This window comes from Diadema setosum, chromosome 5 (genome assembly GCF_964275005.1).
Source record: "Diadema setosum chromosome 5, eeDiaSeto1, whole genome shotgun sequence".
In the NCBI taxonomy this organism is placed as follows: Eukaryota; Metazoa; Echinodermata; class Echinoidea; order Diadematoida; family Diadematidae; genus Diadema; species Diadema setosum.
In genome coordinates this window covers 32658116-32677258 of record NC_092689.1, presented here as the reverse complement: position 1 = coordinate 32677258, position 19143 = coordinate 32658116, and the positions used below count along the sequence as shown (strand labels likewise).

The 19143-nt window shown below is 38.2% G+C and overlaps 1 protein-coding gene across 1 annotated transcript in view; it reads right to left on the bottom strand.

The window, feature by feature from the left end:
- Window positions 1-19143, bottom strand: part of LOC140228684 (prolyl 4-hydroxylase subunit alpha-1-like) — a 57476-nt gene that overhangs the window by 13332 nt on the left and 25001 nt on the right. Inside the window, exons 8-10 of the mRNA XM_072308948.1 lie at window positions 12726-12899; window positions 9275-9445; window positions 6329-6382 (exon numbers count right to left, since the gene is read on the bottom strand). Of these exons, the coding sequence (XP_072165049.1) occupies window positions 6329-6382; window positions 9275-9445; window positions 12726-12899 (399 nt within the window). The remainder of the gene's footprint in view (window positions 1-6328; window positions 6383-9274; window positions 9446-12725; window positions 12900-19143) is intronic.

Here is a 19143-nt window from a genome sequence, read left to right as displayed (position 1 = left end):
GTGAGTGTAAACAGAACGAAAAAATAATCCTGGGCTAAGCGACGGAGACGAAGTGCGACCCTCACTGACCAATCAGAAACGAGGTAATCAAGTGCTGCCGGTGCGTGCGTGTACGTGTACAGTACACAGCGTAATTATGAATATTCATGTGGTTTGGAAAGTCCGGGGCTAAGAAAGACGAGTGTAAAAAGGTCAGTTTTCTCCTTAGCCCCGGACAAGAGATAGTACGGGACTAATTGGCGAGTGTAAAAAGCTGAAAAAATTGGTACGGGACTAACGATAGTCCTGGGTCAGAGAAAGTCCGGGGTTAAGAAACACAAGTGTAAAAAGCCCTTTCCTCTCCACTTTTTGTACTTTTTTTATTCTTCTTTTGTACTCGAGCATGTTGTTGTGACGCTTTGTGAAGGCATCTGGGTAAACAAAGGCACATCAGTCAGGCAAGTGACTGGAAAATTTTAGAAGTTGTGCTGATTGAAACATTATGACTTCCTCTATCTATTTTTGATCCCTGAACCAGAAGAGTTCTTTGTTCTATCAACTATCTAAGACAGAATACCACATATGATGCATCAGAACATTATCCAAAAAAAGAAAAAAAAAAAGAAAAAGAAAAGGAGCTTAACACTGGTTTCAATAACAACTTGTCTTTTTCAGGGAACAAGAAATAAACATTGCAAAACTTTATACATCTGTCTCAACTAACATCTTCCTTTAAACACTGTAAATTGTTTCAGTCTCGCATACACAAATCAGAAGCTATGAACAATCCCTCATGACCAAAATGTGGGTTTGACTTGATCTTAAAAATCCTGTTTGACAAGTTTATTCTATGAAAACTTTTCTGCAAAAAACAAAAATTTCTGGTGAGCACTTATTCTATGTCTCCTGAGTAAGTTGTATATCCACAGTTGTCTTAATTTGATTCAGAGTCAAGGTGAAATACAGATGCAAAATATGAAATTCTGCAACACCGAAGTCTATTTTCATCCCCCTCAAAACATAAAATAAAAAAATCAAGAGAAAGAAAAAGAAAAATTTCAAGAGAACGAAGGACTTTTATGATAAAATGTTGGGGTTCACAAACAATGGTTCACTATTCATAACCTTAACCCTAATCAGGCTGGGGGGGGCGGAATCCGCCCCCCCCCCTCGACGTTTCTCGCAATATCTTCGCAGCGCGATAAGCTCCCGCTGCAATGTTTCATGACTTTTTTCTTTCAAGTATCGCGCAACTTTTGAGACCAAAATTGTTGCGCCCGCGCGTACCGTTTTGACGCGACACCCATTCGAAAAAAATTTGTCAACCCCAAAATTGCTCCAAAACGTGATTTTGTGTACAAATCCAATGCAAATTGGGTTTTTTCAATTAATTCACATAAAAATTCATATCTTGACTTAGAATGAATGAAATTAATTTATTTTAGCATAATAAAGCTTCAAAAAATGTCTGTGACAAATTTTGGCCAAAAAACAAACAAAAACTAGAAATGTCGCTTTGGCGACTGGTATGCCTCCGCCATAATGCATGATTTTCCCAATAGGTGTAGATAGTACATGTGGACACTGTGTGATTACATTTTCACAAAATTGGCAAAATATTGGAATGACATGCACAAGTTTGTCACAAATGTGTTGAATGTTCACCTTCCTTGACGTAGGTTTAATTGGATGAATAGGAGAGCATGTATCTAGGGATTTAAGGACTTTAACTTGACTTTGACCCATTCATACATTTAGACATTGAGTAATTTTCAAGGTACAGGTGTGGAGAAAAAGTGCAATTTCTGAATTGAATAGTAAATTGTTACCATTTTCATCTAGCCCTTGACCCTAAAATTCATAAGATAATTACTTTCAGGTAGAACATGCATAATATGTACTAAGTTTCAAGGTAACTTGAGCCACTTCCGAGATATGGAGGAAAAAGTTAGTTTTGACCTTTTGACCTTTGAGGCAAAAAGAGAGAAAAAAAAATTTCCAGAGAATTTCTATTAGGTTACACACGCATACACCAAGTGTAAAAAAATAACCCTGCTGGCATTGCATAAATATGAGGGTAATAGTAAAATTTTGAAGTCTTGCACTTGACCTTTGACCCCTGACCATTGACCCCATGAACCCTACATTCTTTAGATAATCACTTCCAGTCAGTATTATGTATATACTATGTTCCATGAAGATACCTTGAACAATTTTCCAAGGTACGGAGAAAAAAAAGAAGTTTCAATATTTTTACTTGACCTTTTGACCTTTGACCTCATGACCCAAACTTTCACCAGAGAATCTTAATTGGGTAATACATGTATACACTAAGTTTCAAGAAAATCTCTTCAGGCATTCAATAGATATGGTGGAAATAGTGAAATTTTATGTATTTGACCCTGACCTTTTGACCTTTGACCTTTGACCTCATGACCCAAACTTTCACCAGAGAATCTTAATTGGGTAAAACATGTATACACTAAGTTTCAAGAAAATATCTTCAGGCATTCAATAGATATGGTGGAAATAGTGACATTTTATGTATTTGACCTTGACCTTTTGACCTTTGACCTTGAGCATGTGCACTCAAAAGTTGATAGGCACAACTTCACCCCCTAATACACACACATGCCAAGTTTCATTAGGATACCTCAACAGATTTCGATAGTTACCTTGTCCACAAAATTCATTACAGACGGACGGAAGGACGGACGGACGGACGGACGGACGGACGGACAGAAGGACGGACGGACGGACGGACGGACGGAAGGACGGACGGACGGACAACCCGAAAACATAATGCCTCCGGCACCACTTCGTGGCGGAGGCATAACAAAAGGTCGAAAAAGAAAGAAATACATAAGAAATTAAAAAAACAATCAAATACATAAGAAATCAATTTCGATACAGATTTTTTTTTATCCTATGTCTCAGGAGAATGATACAAGAAACATTTTTAACTAGAAATGTCGCTATGGCGACTGATGCCTCTGCCATAATGCATGATTCTCCCAATAGGCGTATAGTACAATGTCTTCACAATGTGTGATCCATGATAGTTTCACATAACTGGCAAAATATTGAAATGACAGGTTTGTCAGAAATGTTTTGAACTGGGTTTGCTATAATTTTCTAAGAGTGCAGGTACACATATTTGGGGAATTTTGGGAAAGTTTATGCATTGAGTAATTTCCAAGGTACGAAGAAAGAGTGTGATGACGGTACAAAATAGATTTTTTTTTTTTTTTTTTTGGGGGGGGGGGGGCATTGAAACCTGGCCTTTGACCCTTAACCTTTGACCTTTGACCTTCTGGCTGGAAATTCCCGCAGAATCTCCATTAGGTAATGCATGTATTAAGTTTTGAAACTAATAATGCAAGCATTGCACATATACTAGTATATGAGGGAAATAGCAAAATTTTGAGGAGTTGACCTTGACCTCTGACCCCTGACTATTGACCCATGACCCCTAAATTCCCTAGATAATCCCTGCCAGAAAGTACATGCATATGTACCAAGTTCCACGAAGATACATTGAACCATTTGCGAGAAAAGTAATATTGCAACATTTTCACCTAACTTTTGACCTTTTGACCTTTGACCTTATGACATGAAACTCTCTCTGGAGAATCTTTACGCAGTAGTACATGTCCACACCAAGTTTCAAGAAAATACCTTCGGGCATTGCATAGATATGGGGGAAATTGCAACATTTGTAGCATTTGACCTTGACCTTTTGACCTTTGACCTCTTGCCAATGTCACTAAAATCTACTCAACTAATTGTCCCATCATACATCATCCTTGGACCAAATTTGGTGAAAGCTGCTTCATCCAGGTTTGAGTTATCACGTAAACAGATAAATTTTAGGATTTGACCTTGACCTTTGACCTTTGACCTTTAGCCGATTTCACCCAAAATCTAATCAAATAATTGCCCCATCATACTTCATACTTGGACCAAGTTTGGTAAAATTCCAGTAAATATTACTCAAGTTATCGCGTAAACAAATGCGGACGGACGGACGTACGGACGTACGGACGGACGGACAACCCGAAAACATAATGCCTCCGGCACCACTTCGTGGCGGAGGCATAAAAAGAAATTAGCTTAATTAGAGCATTAATAAGTGATTTAGAGCCCCAAACTGATTTTATGCATAAATTACAATAATTAATTAATACAAAATATAAGAAAAAATTTTCGGAGAAAGCAACCATACATTTTGATAGTATACGTCGCGGGCGTCGCGTGTGCCGATTTTCGACGCGATAACGCGTTCCATAGGCGAGATCTGAAGGGGGGGCGGAATCCGCGAAAAAGCCCAGCCTGATTAGGGTTAATATCAATAGATTTCAACAAACTGGTACATTGATCTCTCACTTCAACTTCTTCTTCCAATCTTGTTCTGGGAAGTACACTGCTCTTTCAAATTCACCTTAACTTGCGCTTCGGATTCATTTTGTAGTAAAAATCACATCAAGGCTGCCAAAATTCACCCATCGAAAACAGGAAAATATTAAGAGCCATTAGGACCCATGATATCTGCTGGTAATACATGCAATTCAATGGGCAAATCACTTCCAGAACCGAGGGATTTTTCATATTTTTAATATGTGGAGATATGGAAGTCTTCAGGAAGCTTCCTGCAGAACCAGATTCCTGACAGGCTGCTTTATCAGTTGGCACAGATTTTGTAGCTGAGAATTTAAGACTAACTTTCCTCTTGTTTTCTTTCCTGCACAATTTTGCAGTAACATCCTTCAAGATCTGTGTTTTGTCGCAGTGTGAGAGAAGAGTGAGGTGCATCATAAGACACAGCTGAAACGAAGTATGATTGTCTAGCCCAATCTAGTGAACAACCCCAAGTACTGATTTCACTTCTTAAGTAACACTTATTACTTGCAATCACTGGTATTCATCACCATGGCACCTCCCAATGGCACACATGTGTAGTTTCATCCCAGTATAACTTCTTGGAGCTGCGAGAGGGATTACAGTATCAAGTATCAAGTATTACTGAGAAGTCTTTAATATCCATTTCGGCATCAAATGGAATCGGGACACAGTGAACAATCACCAGCATTTTTTGGATGTACAGAGACTCTTTTGGGAGATACAAGTATTTACTCATTTTTTGTCTTACACTTGCGCTCAATAGCTACTCTTTTTACTCACATAGAACAGCATTGTGGCAATTCTGTTACCAATGCCGTGATATGCGTTAGGAATCTGCATGACGATTTTTAAGAAAAAAAGACATAGTTGGTGAGATCTACAGATGTCCTATAAGATGTTGACATTTCTTTCACAAGCATGGTCCTCATGGAACAGTGCATATACACACACTAAATGATAGTCTTCATTTCATATGTACAATTTTAACAAATAGTTCATTCACACAGTTGTAATCTGATCCTTGTTCCTTTAAAGCAAAGAAAGTAACACATACATATGTAATAAAAATGATACAGCAATATATTACAAGTAAACAAAGATGTGAGATGAGTATGATGTTAGTAGAAACATATTTTTCAATTTGAACAAATACTTTGGACAACATGTGAAGATTTACACAGAGGTTGAGAGGTTGGCAGTGATGGCTGCTGCATTCTAACTGGCAGAGGGGGAGATGATGGCACAGATTCATCTTTCTCTACCAGATGGAATACAGCCCACGCATCACAGCACAGTCTTAATGGTAACACTGTTAGTGTGGGCAGACATAAAGGAGGGACTGAAGCCATGCAACAGAGCAGAAGACATTGGTATGCCACCTCACAAAATACATATAAACAGATAGATTTCTGGAGACAAACATAAATGCATGTAGGTAAATATCAATGCAAGATCAAGTATCAAATACAGAGAATATTTGGAAACATTTTAATGAAAACTTGAATCACTTTAAATGAATACAGGATCAGTATTAACTAATCATTATATTACTTAATCATCAAGATGAATGCAATTACACATCCTTCCTAACTTGCATCAGAATTCAGAAATGGACCAATTCACAATTTCTTTCTTCCACAAAAATCTGTTAAATTAGTCTTCTGGACATGATGACATATGAGACCTCACAATGATTCAACTAGCTTCCATTTTTCTGCTCTATCATATTTTGATAATCACTGCAAATAATGGTCATCACATTTCAGCAAAAGTAAGCTGCAACATCCAAAGTTTTGTAGCAAGGTCCCAAACTGCACATTTGCAGAGATGTGCTGAATTCATGAATACCAAACTTTATAAGGCCATATTGGCTTCCATCATTCTTTTCAAAAATTACTATGATTAATACCACTCTAATGAGACGTATCTTACAACAAAACATACTTACTCTTGCAAAATCAAAGTGTGGTTCGTAGTGGCCTCCTATACCATAGTTGACAACCTAAAAGAAAAATTCAGAAATAGCTACTGTTAGATAGTCCCAGGGAAAAGAAAAAGAAGCTTGGCAAATGGTGATGCCATTGCAACATATTATGAAGATTCATCTTATAATTTTCCTCGTTCATTTTTGCTCTCTACATCTTTTTCTTCTTTATAATCAGATTACAGAAATATAGGAAATGGAAATAAAACTTGACATCTGAATCTAGCTCTTGTGCCATGTTTTCAATATTTTTATCCAATCAAGAAGAGTCAATCATACTACACATCTATTGCTTGTAAATACCTAACCATTCTTTTTTAATACCTGGTTAACTATACACTTTGTTAAAAGCAAAATCAAAATATGCATGTGTACTAACTGTGTACATCTTGCTCTTTATTTTACCAGATCTTCATGAATTGTTACAAGTATAAACAATATCATGGTGAAACAAAAAATGAGAATGGTTTAATAAAGGGCCTTTAAAGCAGAAATTTATAGAGAATCTAGAAATATGACAAGTTTGATATCTACGGAAAGCTAAGAAGCTATAGTTAACAAAACTGGATATCTTTTAGATGATGTAACTTTACCCCCAAACTGTTTTTGAGATTGAAAAAACACCCAATTTCCATGACCACGTAGCTCCGTTCGCTACAAGAAACATCGGATTTGAGCGACGTCACCAAATGTGTATGAGCTGATTTGCCGTCCGGCTATTTGAGACCCGCTCTGGCAAAACCCGAAACTTCTCGGCAAATGTGATTTCGCGCTACAGCCCGAAAAAGGTCAAAAAATGACCTACCTCAGGGACCAAATTGACATTTTGGTATCACGTTGTAGGGGAAATTTTCTAGTTTCTGATTGATATCAACAACATTTCGAAATACAACCTACAAAATGTGGAATTTTGAAGAGAAAAGTGGGATGTCAATCTCAAAAGTTGGCCAAAATCTTAACTCTTAAGACCAAATCGCCTTCGCTTACGGCGAAAATGACTGTTCTTTTGGCGATCGTGTCTTAGATATTTTGCGTTAAACCCTGACACATTTGGTACCTACAGAAAGCTCTACCTCTCCTTATTCCAAATATGGTCATGGCATGATGTCATGCTACTCACTTTCATTCATAAATTCGTCTGAAACATGCGTTAGTTTATGCGCAAATCGTCTCCCAGAAGCGTAAACAGCCTTGTTGCTTACCAAGACACGTGATCGAAATACGTGTTCACGATTGGTCAACTGCGCCGAGGACCCCCTTGTTTACAAGCAACCTACGTGTTATACTATGGGGATCGCTGCAGCAGCGGTGCATGCTTGCATGCAACACGTGTATCGTGACTGCCGCTCAGCACGGAAATGTTGCTGTTTCCCGCTTTGTTAGACTGTTTTTTTAGCAAGTTGAGGTAGAAATTAGAATTTAAACCAACACACAAGAGAAAAAGAAGGTCACATTTATCTAACAAACCTTCATCATGCCATTTCGAAGAAAAATCAAGCTGAAATCACGGCATCAAGGAATACCTCTTCACTGCCGATTCTGCTGATACTGTTGTGCGTACACCTGATCACGGCAATCGCGAATCTTGAGCTGATTATGGTAGGTTTTGTGCTTTTCAAACGTCGTATTTGTGTAAATTTATGGGTGTTAAAATGATTTCCAATCAATTACAGCTCTTTGACTTAGTTATCATCCTTCATGAGTATGTAAGATTAGCTCAGCTATACGCAATTCCCCCACAATGATCGATTTGTTGTGTCAATAATAACAGCAAATTGTGGCTGTACGAAGGAACAGCTGATCACGGCAATCGTGAATCTTGAGCTGACAATAGGGTTTGTGCTTTTAAAACTTTGTTTTTCCGTATATTTACGGGTGTAAAAAAAGATTCCAATGAACACAAACAAACAATTTCACGACGTGAATATATAGTTTTGGCGGACGATTTATTCTAGACTGACAACAAATTACACACCAATTTCCTGAAAAGTGCACACAGTTTGCCTATAGATACGTAAATCCCACGGGGTTGCATACACATTTGGTGACGTCGCAGATTTGGCACTTTTCGTAGCCGCATCGAACTTTTTCCAGTGCTCAAATTTGGTAAAAATAAAGATTCTTATATTCAAAGCAGAGACAACTTTATTGCATGATTTATGTCAGAAATTAATCAAAATAACATTAAATGATGGAAAACAGTCAATTTATATGATATTATTTCCTATGAATTTCTTCTTTAATGATGGCTGCCTGCATGCATTTCTGGAGTGCCTGGTGTGGCCAGACTGCCAACACGTGACATAATATAGGGCAGGGCTCGACATGGTGGTGGCCCGGGGTCACTGAAAATTGATGTCGGGCAACCTAATTTCCAAAAAGGTTATCTTTTGGTGGCCCGATCAGGCAACTAATATTCAAACAGATTGTATGTTGCTTTCCATTTATTTCGGGCCATTACATTTCCTTTTGAGGTCATAAAAATTTCAAACTGAAAGATGTTAATGGCCAATCACAGAAAAAAAATATTGCCTTAAGCCTCGCTAACCAGGACAAACACTTCAAAATTGATAAATTCAGGAATTTCTGTAAGTAGGGTAAAATGTGCTAAAGTATTAAATTTCCTTTTCCAGAAATATAATTTTTTCTAACGTACTTTGTTCAGTGGTAAGATCTAGTAGAAATGATTCTCATTGTGTAAAAATTGCACACAATGATGTAATGAATAATAATAATAATAAAAATGATAATAATGAACATAACTGAGAAGGCATAAATGCTTGACATTATTTTGAAAATTTGCCTGTACCTGGGCAGAGATTATTGGAGAAATTGGGCCGAATGAGGTTGCAAAGCAAAAGGTGAACATAAAGTTAATGTTGTCCCACGTAAAGATGGAAACTTTCTCACCTGTAGGTCTTCAGCCGTCTCCAGCTCTAGGCCGGAGTAGGCCGCCACGCGCCGACGGATCCGTCGGATGATGGCGTCCTCTTCGGGCCTCAGCCACGCGCTCTTGCTGATGCGGTAGTCAGCGAACTCAAGGTTGCCTGTGATCGAGTTCTGAATCGTGGCCCTCTGAAGCTGTGGGAGACAACAAAGGGTGCACGGACTCGTTTTCATCTCGGTGGCGTCATATAGTGAAGGCAGAGGTGTGTGTTTGAAATGGAAGTGCGCAATACCATCCACTAAATCTAAAGCCACTCATAAATGTGCCAATATACATGCATTTCGAGTATACTAGCATGCTATGCTTTGTCCGTGCTAATACACTCAAACTAAACTTTCATGGGGAAGGGGTGTGATAAAGATAAAGTATTAATTGATCACTGGTAATATTTGATATTTTATGTGTGATATGGGTTGCAATAATGTAAACTCTAATATTGTTGTTTTGTACCCCCATATACGTGTCTAAACCTGCCATTCGTTTTGAATGAAACGGTGGACCTGGTTCTTTTGTATACTTGTTATTCTCACACTTTCTTGAACTTGAATAAAGTCATGATTAAACAACAAATGCATTGAATTTACAAGCAATTTTGTACTCGATAAACAGGTATCTTTGTCATCGTTAATGTACATGTGGTTAACATTTTCTACATGGTACTGAGCAATGTGGAAATACATTTGGCAAATCTATTCCAACACTTTTGACTTTTGCATTCTCAGGAATGTAACAATGGGATATTACGGATAGGCACATGTTGTAAGATCTCTTTCGCACGATGACTTCTTTCTTCTCATCCCCACTTGTCACTGGTGATCGTTGGAGCTGTACCTTTAAAGTGCATTTTCACTGGATTTTAGTACTGGTAGTGACAAGGTTTGCCTGATTGAGCACAGAAAAGTAAGAACTACACAGGAATAACTTAGATATCTTTTTAATGTGGTTCATCCTTTAATTATGCTGTTTTCAGCAATCTACATACCCCTGAACGTCACAGGTCGTGGGAAACTGCAATCATTCTATAAGCAATGTGAAAATAGGGTTTAGGATGGAATGTAAAAGCAGATGACACATTTTAGACATGCAGTTTTACCTAGAGTCAAACCTCATATTAAAACTCTCTTTCCTTTTTCTTTTCAATCAATATCGTTGTTCATTGCAACATTGCAACATATTCCAGACTACTGACTGATATTGTTTTTGTTTTTTTTTCTTCTTCTTCTTTTACTCGTTCCACTGCAGTTAGTATGCTAAATGCTTCTCACAAACAGAGCATATTAGACACTGACAGGTAGAAAACCCAAAATTCTTGAGTTTTACTGTACATCCATTCATTTAGTTATGACCTATGGGGCAGCTGTGTGTTTTACCCTCTCTCTCACACACACACTTTTCAGGGTTAATCACCCTCTTGTACTTGTCTGTCAAAATGAATAGGAAAGCCTGTAATGTGTAAAACTGCATATGCAGATATGCATGGTGCAGTTTTCTGCGATAAAAAGAAAATTGTCACTACAACAATGGAAATTGTCAAGTCTATCTTTGGTATCCTTGTACACCAGACATTGCTTCTTACATTTATCCGTATCGATATTCCATGGGAACAATATCAGATAAATGTTTTTATTCTGAACGATAACACCAGACCGACTGAGATTACCAAGCATGCAAGACAATGAAAAAGATGAGATGAACAAAATGGAGATATTAAAGCTAAAGTAAATCAGAATCTTTCAGTTAAATACATTGCAAGAGATTGTCTTACTGATTTCAAAGAGTAAAACAGCAACATTTAAGCCATAGAATTGTTTTAGAATCAAATTCTCGTTGAATCTAAAATTTACGCCGAAAGAAATTGGCTAATTCCTGCTACGAATCACAAGTAATTCCCATTTCATAATAGCGCTTATTGTGTTAAGCAGCAGTCATTACAAGGGTGAAGAAAATAATGTGGATTAGGCGAACCGGTACTACACAAATGTGGGACTAAGGATAGCTTGTTAGATGAAAGATTACTGTAATTAGTGGCTTGATTATGATAATGTTGTTAGTGATGAAAATATTAAATGTTTGCTCTGAAAGATGATTATTAAGTTATCTATATATGGTCAGTTTATCCTCTACTACAAGCCACATCATGAATCATTTGTCACAAAAAAAAAGGGGGAGGGGGTCCCGTCAACATTTTTATCCCCTATTCATTTCCCAACTCATGTGAGGTTTTCATAACCAGCCAGAATGGAGCAAAATGAAGTAAGTATGTGAAATGGAGGAAGGCAATGAAATGAGAAGGGAAAAAGAAAGAAGGGGGGGGGGGGGGTGTTGTTCCCGCAACCTGTGCCACTCAGAAGACCACGTTCGGAACTCAAATCAAAACGAGGCAACCTCCGGGGGGAGAAAAGGTCAACTTTTTTTGACAGCAGTGAAAAAAACAAAAACAAAACTTGTCATGAAACACAGAAGATATATATCAGTGTTATCTGTGACATGATAGATTAATTTATGCAAATGCCTGCTGACATGCAACAAACAGGTCTGACACACATACTAATCCTCAAATTTTCTTTTACAACTTCTGTCTGAAGTGAACGATAGTCAAGTTGTAAGCACTGAGGCAACCTTGTGCTCATCGCCATAAGGATAGGTGATTCCATTCATTACGATGTCACTGGCTTCTTAGTTGGAAGAGGAGTAAAGAAGAAAATTAGCATGCGAGTCGCATATCTAAGTGAGAAACTGTAACAGCACTAGTTAAGTTTGTATTCTGACACTTCTTTTCTCCAACCAATGACAAATATACCTTAGCAAAAAGACTGTAACAACTTGGCATTTAGACAGAGTAACATAGTTCAAATAAAGATTGAAACAAATCCTTCCAAAACCTTCAACACAAAAATAATCCCTCTTCAACTGAAATATACAAGCTTCACTTAAACCTCCCCCCCCCCCCTCTATCGGACAGAGAGCGTACTAGAAGACAAAAACAATTTGATATAACAGTTGCAACCATTGTTATCAGCTTCCTAATTTTGATCCTGATTATCTGATACTGACAGAATCTTGGAGTGACTGTTCCTTGAATATGCATATACCTTGACAGCTGCTCATAAGAAGTATGGACATGGTGAATCTTCAATGCTCTTAACTTCACATTACCCTGTAAAACACTGTCTAATATTTCATATTCAAAGAAACAATTTGCCCAGCAAATATTCCACAACAGACTGTTTGAATTATACCTGCAAAGGTGTCTTTTTCATTACATTTCAGCAAAAGTCTTTAATAAATCAAGTACCTATCAAGTGGTGATGAAGTAACAATTTCAGCGCGCAGCTGTGGTACAAAAAAAAAAAAAAATGGACAAGACAGGATGAGAGAGAGATTTTGAAACCTACCACAAAGAGACATGCTTACCCTTGGGGCTGCGAGGCGCTTCACAAAGTTGATCTCTGCGTCGCTGATGATGTCTCGGTAGAAGTAGAGGCGTGGCTCGTCAAAGATGACCTCCTCCTTGGCTGGTTGAAGGTAGAGCAGCGGGTGGTTGTAGTGCTGGTAGCTGCACCTAAGGATTGTTGTATTGCGGATCACCTTCGGAAAAAGACAATACAGGTGTTTGACAGGTATCAACTCGACAGGTTGCACATGTGAAACATCACACTTCTCGGTACAAAGACGTTCTCTTTCTCTTCCTGTTTTTTGTTTTCCCCTCCTCCTAATCCGCTTTACTAATATCATTCATTTTCATTTCCTGGCCACTTCTCAATACTGGCGTTAATTTGATGCTATGAACGCCTGACTTTGAAGGCTATTGCTTGAACAGCATTTTTTTTTTTCCAATTAAAAGCATACTGCAATATTTTGTAGTGCATATTCTGGTGATTTTTATTTCCCAATGTAACTCATTGCTACCAGATATCATGTATATATCAACAACCAGCCCTAGATGGAGCAGCATGATTGATACTAAAACTTTTACATACAAAGACAGGAAATACTGAACACTCATAGCCAACTTACTGACTCGTACATTATGGCTAATCCAATGGCACAAACATGTCAACCTGTACACATGCAGCTTTGTATCCCTGCACTCTGTGAGATATTGCAAGATGCTTAGGGAAGGGATATTTATTCTCACTAGCGTTCTACCGCAGGAGGACGCATGGAACGCTCGAGGACGATTTTACGCGTATATAGGCGCATTTGACATAGTGTGCGCGCTGGTGATTTTTTTCTGTAAGAGAGAAATCGTCCTACCGCGGTAGGACGACTGTCGTCCCTCCGCGTTCTACCGCCGCTGCTTTCAAAGTGAAAATAAGCATGCAACGCGCGCGCGAGCACTTTGGTCACGTCTCATGCTTTGTGCGTGTGTGTAGGAGCCCGGTTTGGTTGTGTTGATTCCAGAACAACAAACAGAAGTGAGAACTCACAACGAGAGCCAGTAAAGCTAGTTATCGGTGTACTACGATGCGTATGGCGATTTTCACAGCGTAGAGACTAGAATTACACGGCTTGAAATTGTTTGTGGCCGTATGGCTGCCAGTTTAATCACAAATGAGGTGGAAAAATATCGTCGAGCAACCTTCAAGCTGAGACACTATTCTATCGGGATCACTCAAAAAATAAAGTGTAGGCCCTAATTTACATCCAAGGATGAAGTGATTATGATTACTAGTAGTACCTGAATCCTGATTTAACGACGAGCTATATAATGTGACATGACAATTCGCGAGTCTTGTGTTGATATAAATGAACGAAATCACTGAAAAAAAAAATCTACACGTGACTCATAGTATTCTTTGTCAGGCAATTGAATAGCGAGAGTGCAACGTTTGACATGTTAAAATGCCAATGGGAAAAGTGAGCTTCAAATATCGAAGCTCGTAAAAAAAAACCGACAAAACAAAACACAAGTCACGAAAAAGACATCGTGAAGCTGCATTTTGACAACTGTTATGATTATTTACATACGGCATGTGCCACGGTCACACACTTTGCTTAGACTCGCCTTTAGACGTAAATTTTGGTGGATGAATTTCACTTCTGATGAACGAATGTAATATGTCTTTCTTGTAACAAGTTAGTTTGTAAATTTATTTTGTACATTGTTATTACAGCTTGATCGTCACATTGACATTATTTTACCGACTGTCGGGATACTGTTTTACGGAAATTAGTTCTTAATCTGGTATATAATGGTACATACACCTACAGAATATTTACCACGCCTCGACGGGCAACTCATTCCGTGTGTAAGGACGCCAAAGGTTGTATTAAACGATCGGTGCAATTTCGTTCCTGATCTCCCTATCATTACAGGAGTATTGGCTGCTGCTAAAATACCGTTGCAATCCCAAGAAAACCGCTGGATTTTACGTTAAATTGGTTAGGCTTTTAGGGGAGATTGCCTGTACATACCACTTTGGAAGACAGGAAAGCAAATTCTTCTCAAATCAGTAGTAACCTGTGATATATTCCCAACAATTCCATTTCAAACAAGCTGTTGTTTTCCCTGCAGGCTATTAACAGCATAAATATGAAGAGAAACGCGTACACTAGTTGAATGATTGAGAACAAAAACTGTAATCAAGTCAGTCTGCAATAATCTGTGAACAGTCTATTGCAGAAGAAGTCTACTCAGTATGACTTTGTGTCCAATGCGAGGTGCGCAATAACCACGTGCTGTCATTCAACATGTGCGTGCCTGGGAAGAACGCAACTTTCATGTTCAGCTCCCACGGTGTCATGTACTAGTAAGATGTTCTTTGAGTGGTGCGGTGGGAGACCGACGTGGAATCAACACGTTACGACGCGAAATGTACAGTTGTTGTCTTCTCTATTTTTTTTTTTTTTTTTTGAGAAGCATAGCGGTGTTTTCAAACACACTATGTTAGGTTGGTTTTCGAGGGGTGGGGGTGGTGGAGGCGGAGGCGTAGTACAAGACTTTGAGCAAGGAGATGCTACATCTTTCAGTTTTTTCTCGGGATGCGCAGAATTGCTGTAATTATAATTATGGGATATTACACGATGAAAGTTGAATTAAAACATGCCCACATACACGCACTGACATAAACACAAAAACACGATATAGTTTTGACGAAATGAAATATACTGGTGATCTGTAATTTTCTTAAAATTCAATGATAAAAAAAAATCCTTCCATCTGCCACGTTTCCCTCTCTTCTACATCGCCATTAGGATCAAATTTCAGGATCAAATTTGATCATTTCTTTCACTGTTGTAATTGTCAAATACTAGTACATGTAGGCCTACATGCATTGCTCTTTATGATAAACTAACTTACAACTTGGATGGAATTGCCGAATAACCAACCGTTTGAGTGTTTAACCTTTTTTATTTTCGGTTAAATTACGAATGCTATAAAGGGTTAGATGTTCATTACCAGCAAAGAATAAGGGGGAAAAACATTGACGACAGTAAAATAAAAGCGAAGAGCTGATTGTGCGTATGCAGTCTCTTCGGATAGAAGAAACTTGACCCCCCCCCCCCCCCCCCCCCCAAAAAAAAAAAAAAAAATACACACACACACACTAACTTGTGGGCATTTCCACAAAAACAGTTGCCAGACTCCAGGTGCTAGACGAAAGAATGCGCGCACTTCTGGTAATAAACAGCGTATATTACATAGCCTGGAAATATCGATCGAACAACGATCAGTTTGTAATTGGCAAATCTAAGCAACACATCATGATTGTGTATAGCCTTTCTTTTGGCCCATACTAGACAACATCGAACAGTCAATTGTATATACTTGAATACCAGTATTTTTAATGCTCACTGAACTATAAAATGGATTGATTAATCACTCAATCAAAAATGGAATTACAGAAATATTACTAGTATGGTAGGTCCATGCTAGTATGAAGGGTTTCGTATGCCGAGACAAATTCACTACGAGAATGTTATGCAGCCGCATGCTTATTGAGAGCTACATGTACCCGATTAGACAGCAAAATCATGACAATTTCATGCCCCTCAAAACTGCGTATCCGTATTCAAAGTTCGAAGGTACTTCACCTGTGAAAAAAAAAAAAAAATATATATATATATATACTGCAAATTTCCACTAAATTTTACTTAGAATATTTTGGCTATAGCAACTTTCGTTCAGGGGTTTTTTTTTTTTTCATTCTCATTTTTATTTCTTTGCTCGTAAAAGACTTCTTGATTTCTTCAACTAAGTCATGAGGGGCATTCGATCCATCGAACTTGCAATAACCTCATTCCTTTGAATTGAGTGAAACCACGTGTTTCGTACGGGTGCTGTTCGTTATTCCGAAGGTTCGTTAATCCGAAATGTTATGCAGCCGCATGCTTATTGAGAGCTACATGTATCCGATTAGACAGCAAAATCATGACAATTTCATGCCCCTCAAAACTGCGTATCCCTATTCAAAGTTCGAAGGAACTTCACCTGTGAAAAAAAAAAATATATATATATATATACTGTAAATTTCCACTAAATTTTACTTAGAATATTTTGGCTAGCAACTTTCGTTCAGGGTTTTTCTCTTTTTTTTTCATTCTCATTTTTATTTCTTTGCTCGTAAAAGACTTCTTGATTTCTTCAACTAAGTCATGAGGGGCATTCGATCCATCGAACTTGCAATAACCTCATTCCTTTGAATTGAGTGAAACCACGTGTTTCGTACGGGTGCTGTTCGTTATTCCGAAGGTTCGTTAATCCGAAATACGCAAATTCCCTATACCTAGAGGCTCGTTAATCCGAAAATGAAAAAGGGTTCGTTAATCCGAACATTTGTGGCGTTATTCCGAAAGTTCGTTATTCCGAAGATTCGTTTATCCGAAAATGAAATTCGGAACGACGAACCGTCGGAATAACGAATCTTCGGACTAAAGGGCCTTCGGAATAACGAACTTTCGGAATAACGAGCTGTAAACCGTTTCGTACTTTGGCACATCCACGCAAAGCGTGGCGTTTAGCGATCATGCATGTGGCAGACTTTCAGGTTATAGTTAGGGGAAAAGAAACTGGAATGATATACTTCGGAAATGGTGATGTTTAAAGTTAAAGCTTGAAAACAACGCATGTCTATATTTTATAGTAAACGATAATTAAAAATACCCAACAAAGTTTTGCATTCGCTCTCACAAAAGCTCGCTTGAGAAGATCAAAATATCCCCCTCCCCTGAAAGGCAGTTGGAGTTTCCGCACCCCCCCCCCCCCTTCCGAAGCTTTTGGAGATCAGATATTGCGTCCTTGGTATAACATCAGATATTGCGTCCTTGGTATAACATAAAGCAATCAATGAACGCTGAACATAGGAATCTTTATTCTTAGGGCAAAATACGAATTTTGGAGCTGCTGAGTATGTCTCTACTATATTTCTGCTTACGAGCACATAATTCTGTGAGGAATTCAAAGTTGTATTTGATGAAAATTTGTTTTGAATTACGAACCTTCGGAATAACGAACATCATCCCATTTTGACTGGACGGGACTGGAATTTGTATTTACCATTTGGAATTGCAGATCGGTCTGTAAAGAAAGAGTAAAATATGGCCACCACGTACTAGTATTTTGCGGAATTCTATCCGGACTCTTTGTGGAGTTTTCTGACGGTTCATTATTCCACAGGGAAAGGTTCGATAAAGGGATGGTACAGTTTTGTTTGAGATGGGACTAGATTTTTTTTTTTCTTTTAGATGAGACATCTCTAATGAAATATGAGAGAACACACATGAGGAATTCAAAGTTTATTTATGAAAATTGGTTTTTAAATGGCTGAGATATCAGGGAGGTGGAATAAAGCAGTTCAATAAAAGTTAGACCCACTTTGACGATCGTTTGTTTTACACTGTTTTTATATCAGCCATTTCAAAACAGATTTTCCTCAAATGAATGTTCAATTCCTGTTTTTCAATTTTTTAAAAAGGTTGTTTGTGAGTATCTTGCTATGAAAAAAATCACCCAATATATTATACCACTCCTTTAATGGAATTAAAATAAACTTATACAGCAGTGAAAAACCTGCGGCGAAGACGGGGGGGGGGGGGGGGTCATCGTTATAAATGATGATGAGAAGGGGCTGATATCACAAGGGGAACACGCAGTCCATTATTTCAAAGAGGATGATCAGGATCAGCAGGCCCGTAGCGGGGGTGGGGTATACAAGTCCTGTAGGTGAAGTAGGGTGCATGCGTATATATTATACGCCACCCCCCCCCCCCCCCAAAAAAAAAAAAAAAAAATAGTAATAATAATAATGAATAAATAAATAAATATAAAATAAAAGTCTGGAAGGTCCACTTTTTCAAAAAATACCGTAAGACATATTTATAAGCCTCATCTGTATGCACTACTCCAATGTCCAATGTCTCGTTGGATGACCCCGACGACCACTCGGTACCCCTCACCTTACCTTCGCACACAAGTGTAATAATAATGAAGTAACCTATACAAGAAGCAGAAATTATTTTTTTCTTCATCATCACAGTTTCGTGTGAAGGGAGAGGAAGAGGAAAAAATGTAAATAATAATGATAAAATCAATTCCACATATTCAGATTACGATTATATTCCAGTTCGTCGCTTGGTGTATATCGTGTATTCGTGTGTGAATTTAGGCCTACCGATTGTAGTTCGTTATTCCGAAGGTTCTTTAGTCCGAAGGTTCGGTATTCCGAAGGTTCGATAATCCGAAAAAGTGATTAGGTTTGTTATTCCGAAGGTTCATAAATCCGAAGATGAAATAAGGTTCGTTAATCAGAAAATGAAACAAAGCTCGTTATATCCCGAAGGTTCGCTACGGACCCAATTTCATTTTCGGATAAACGAACCTTCGGAATAA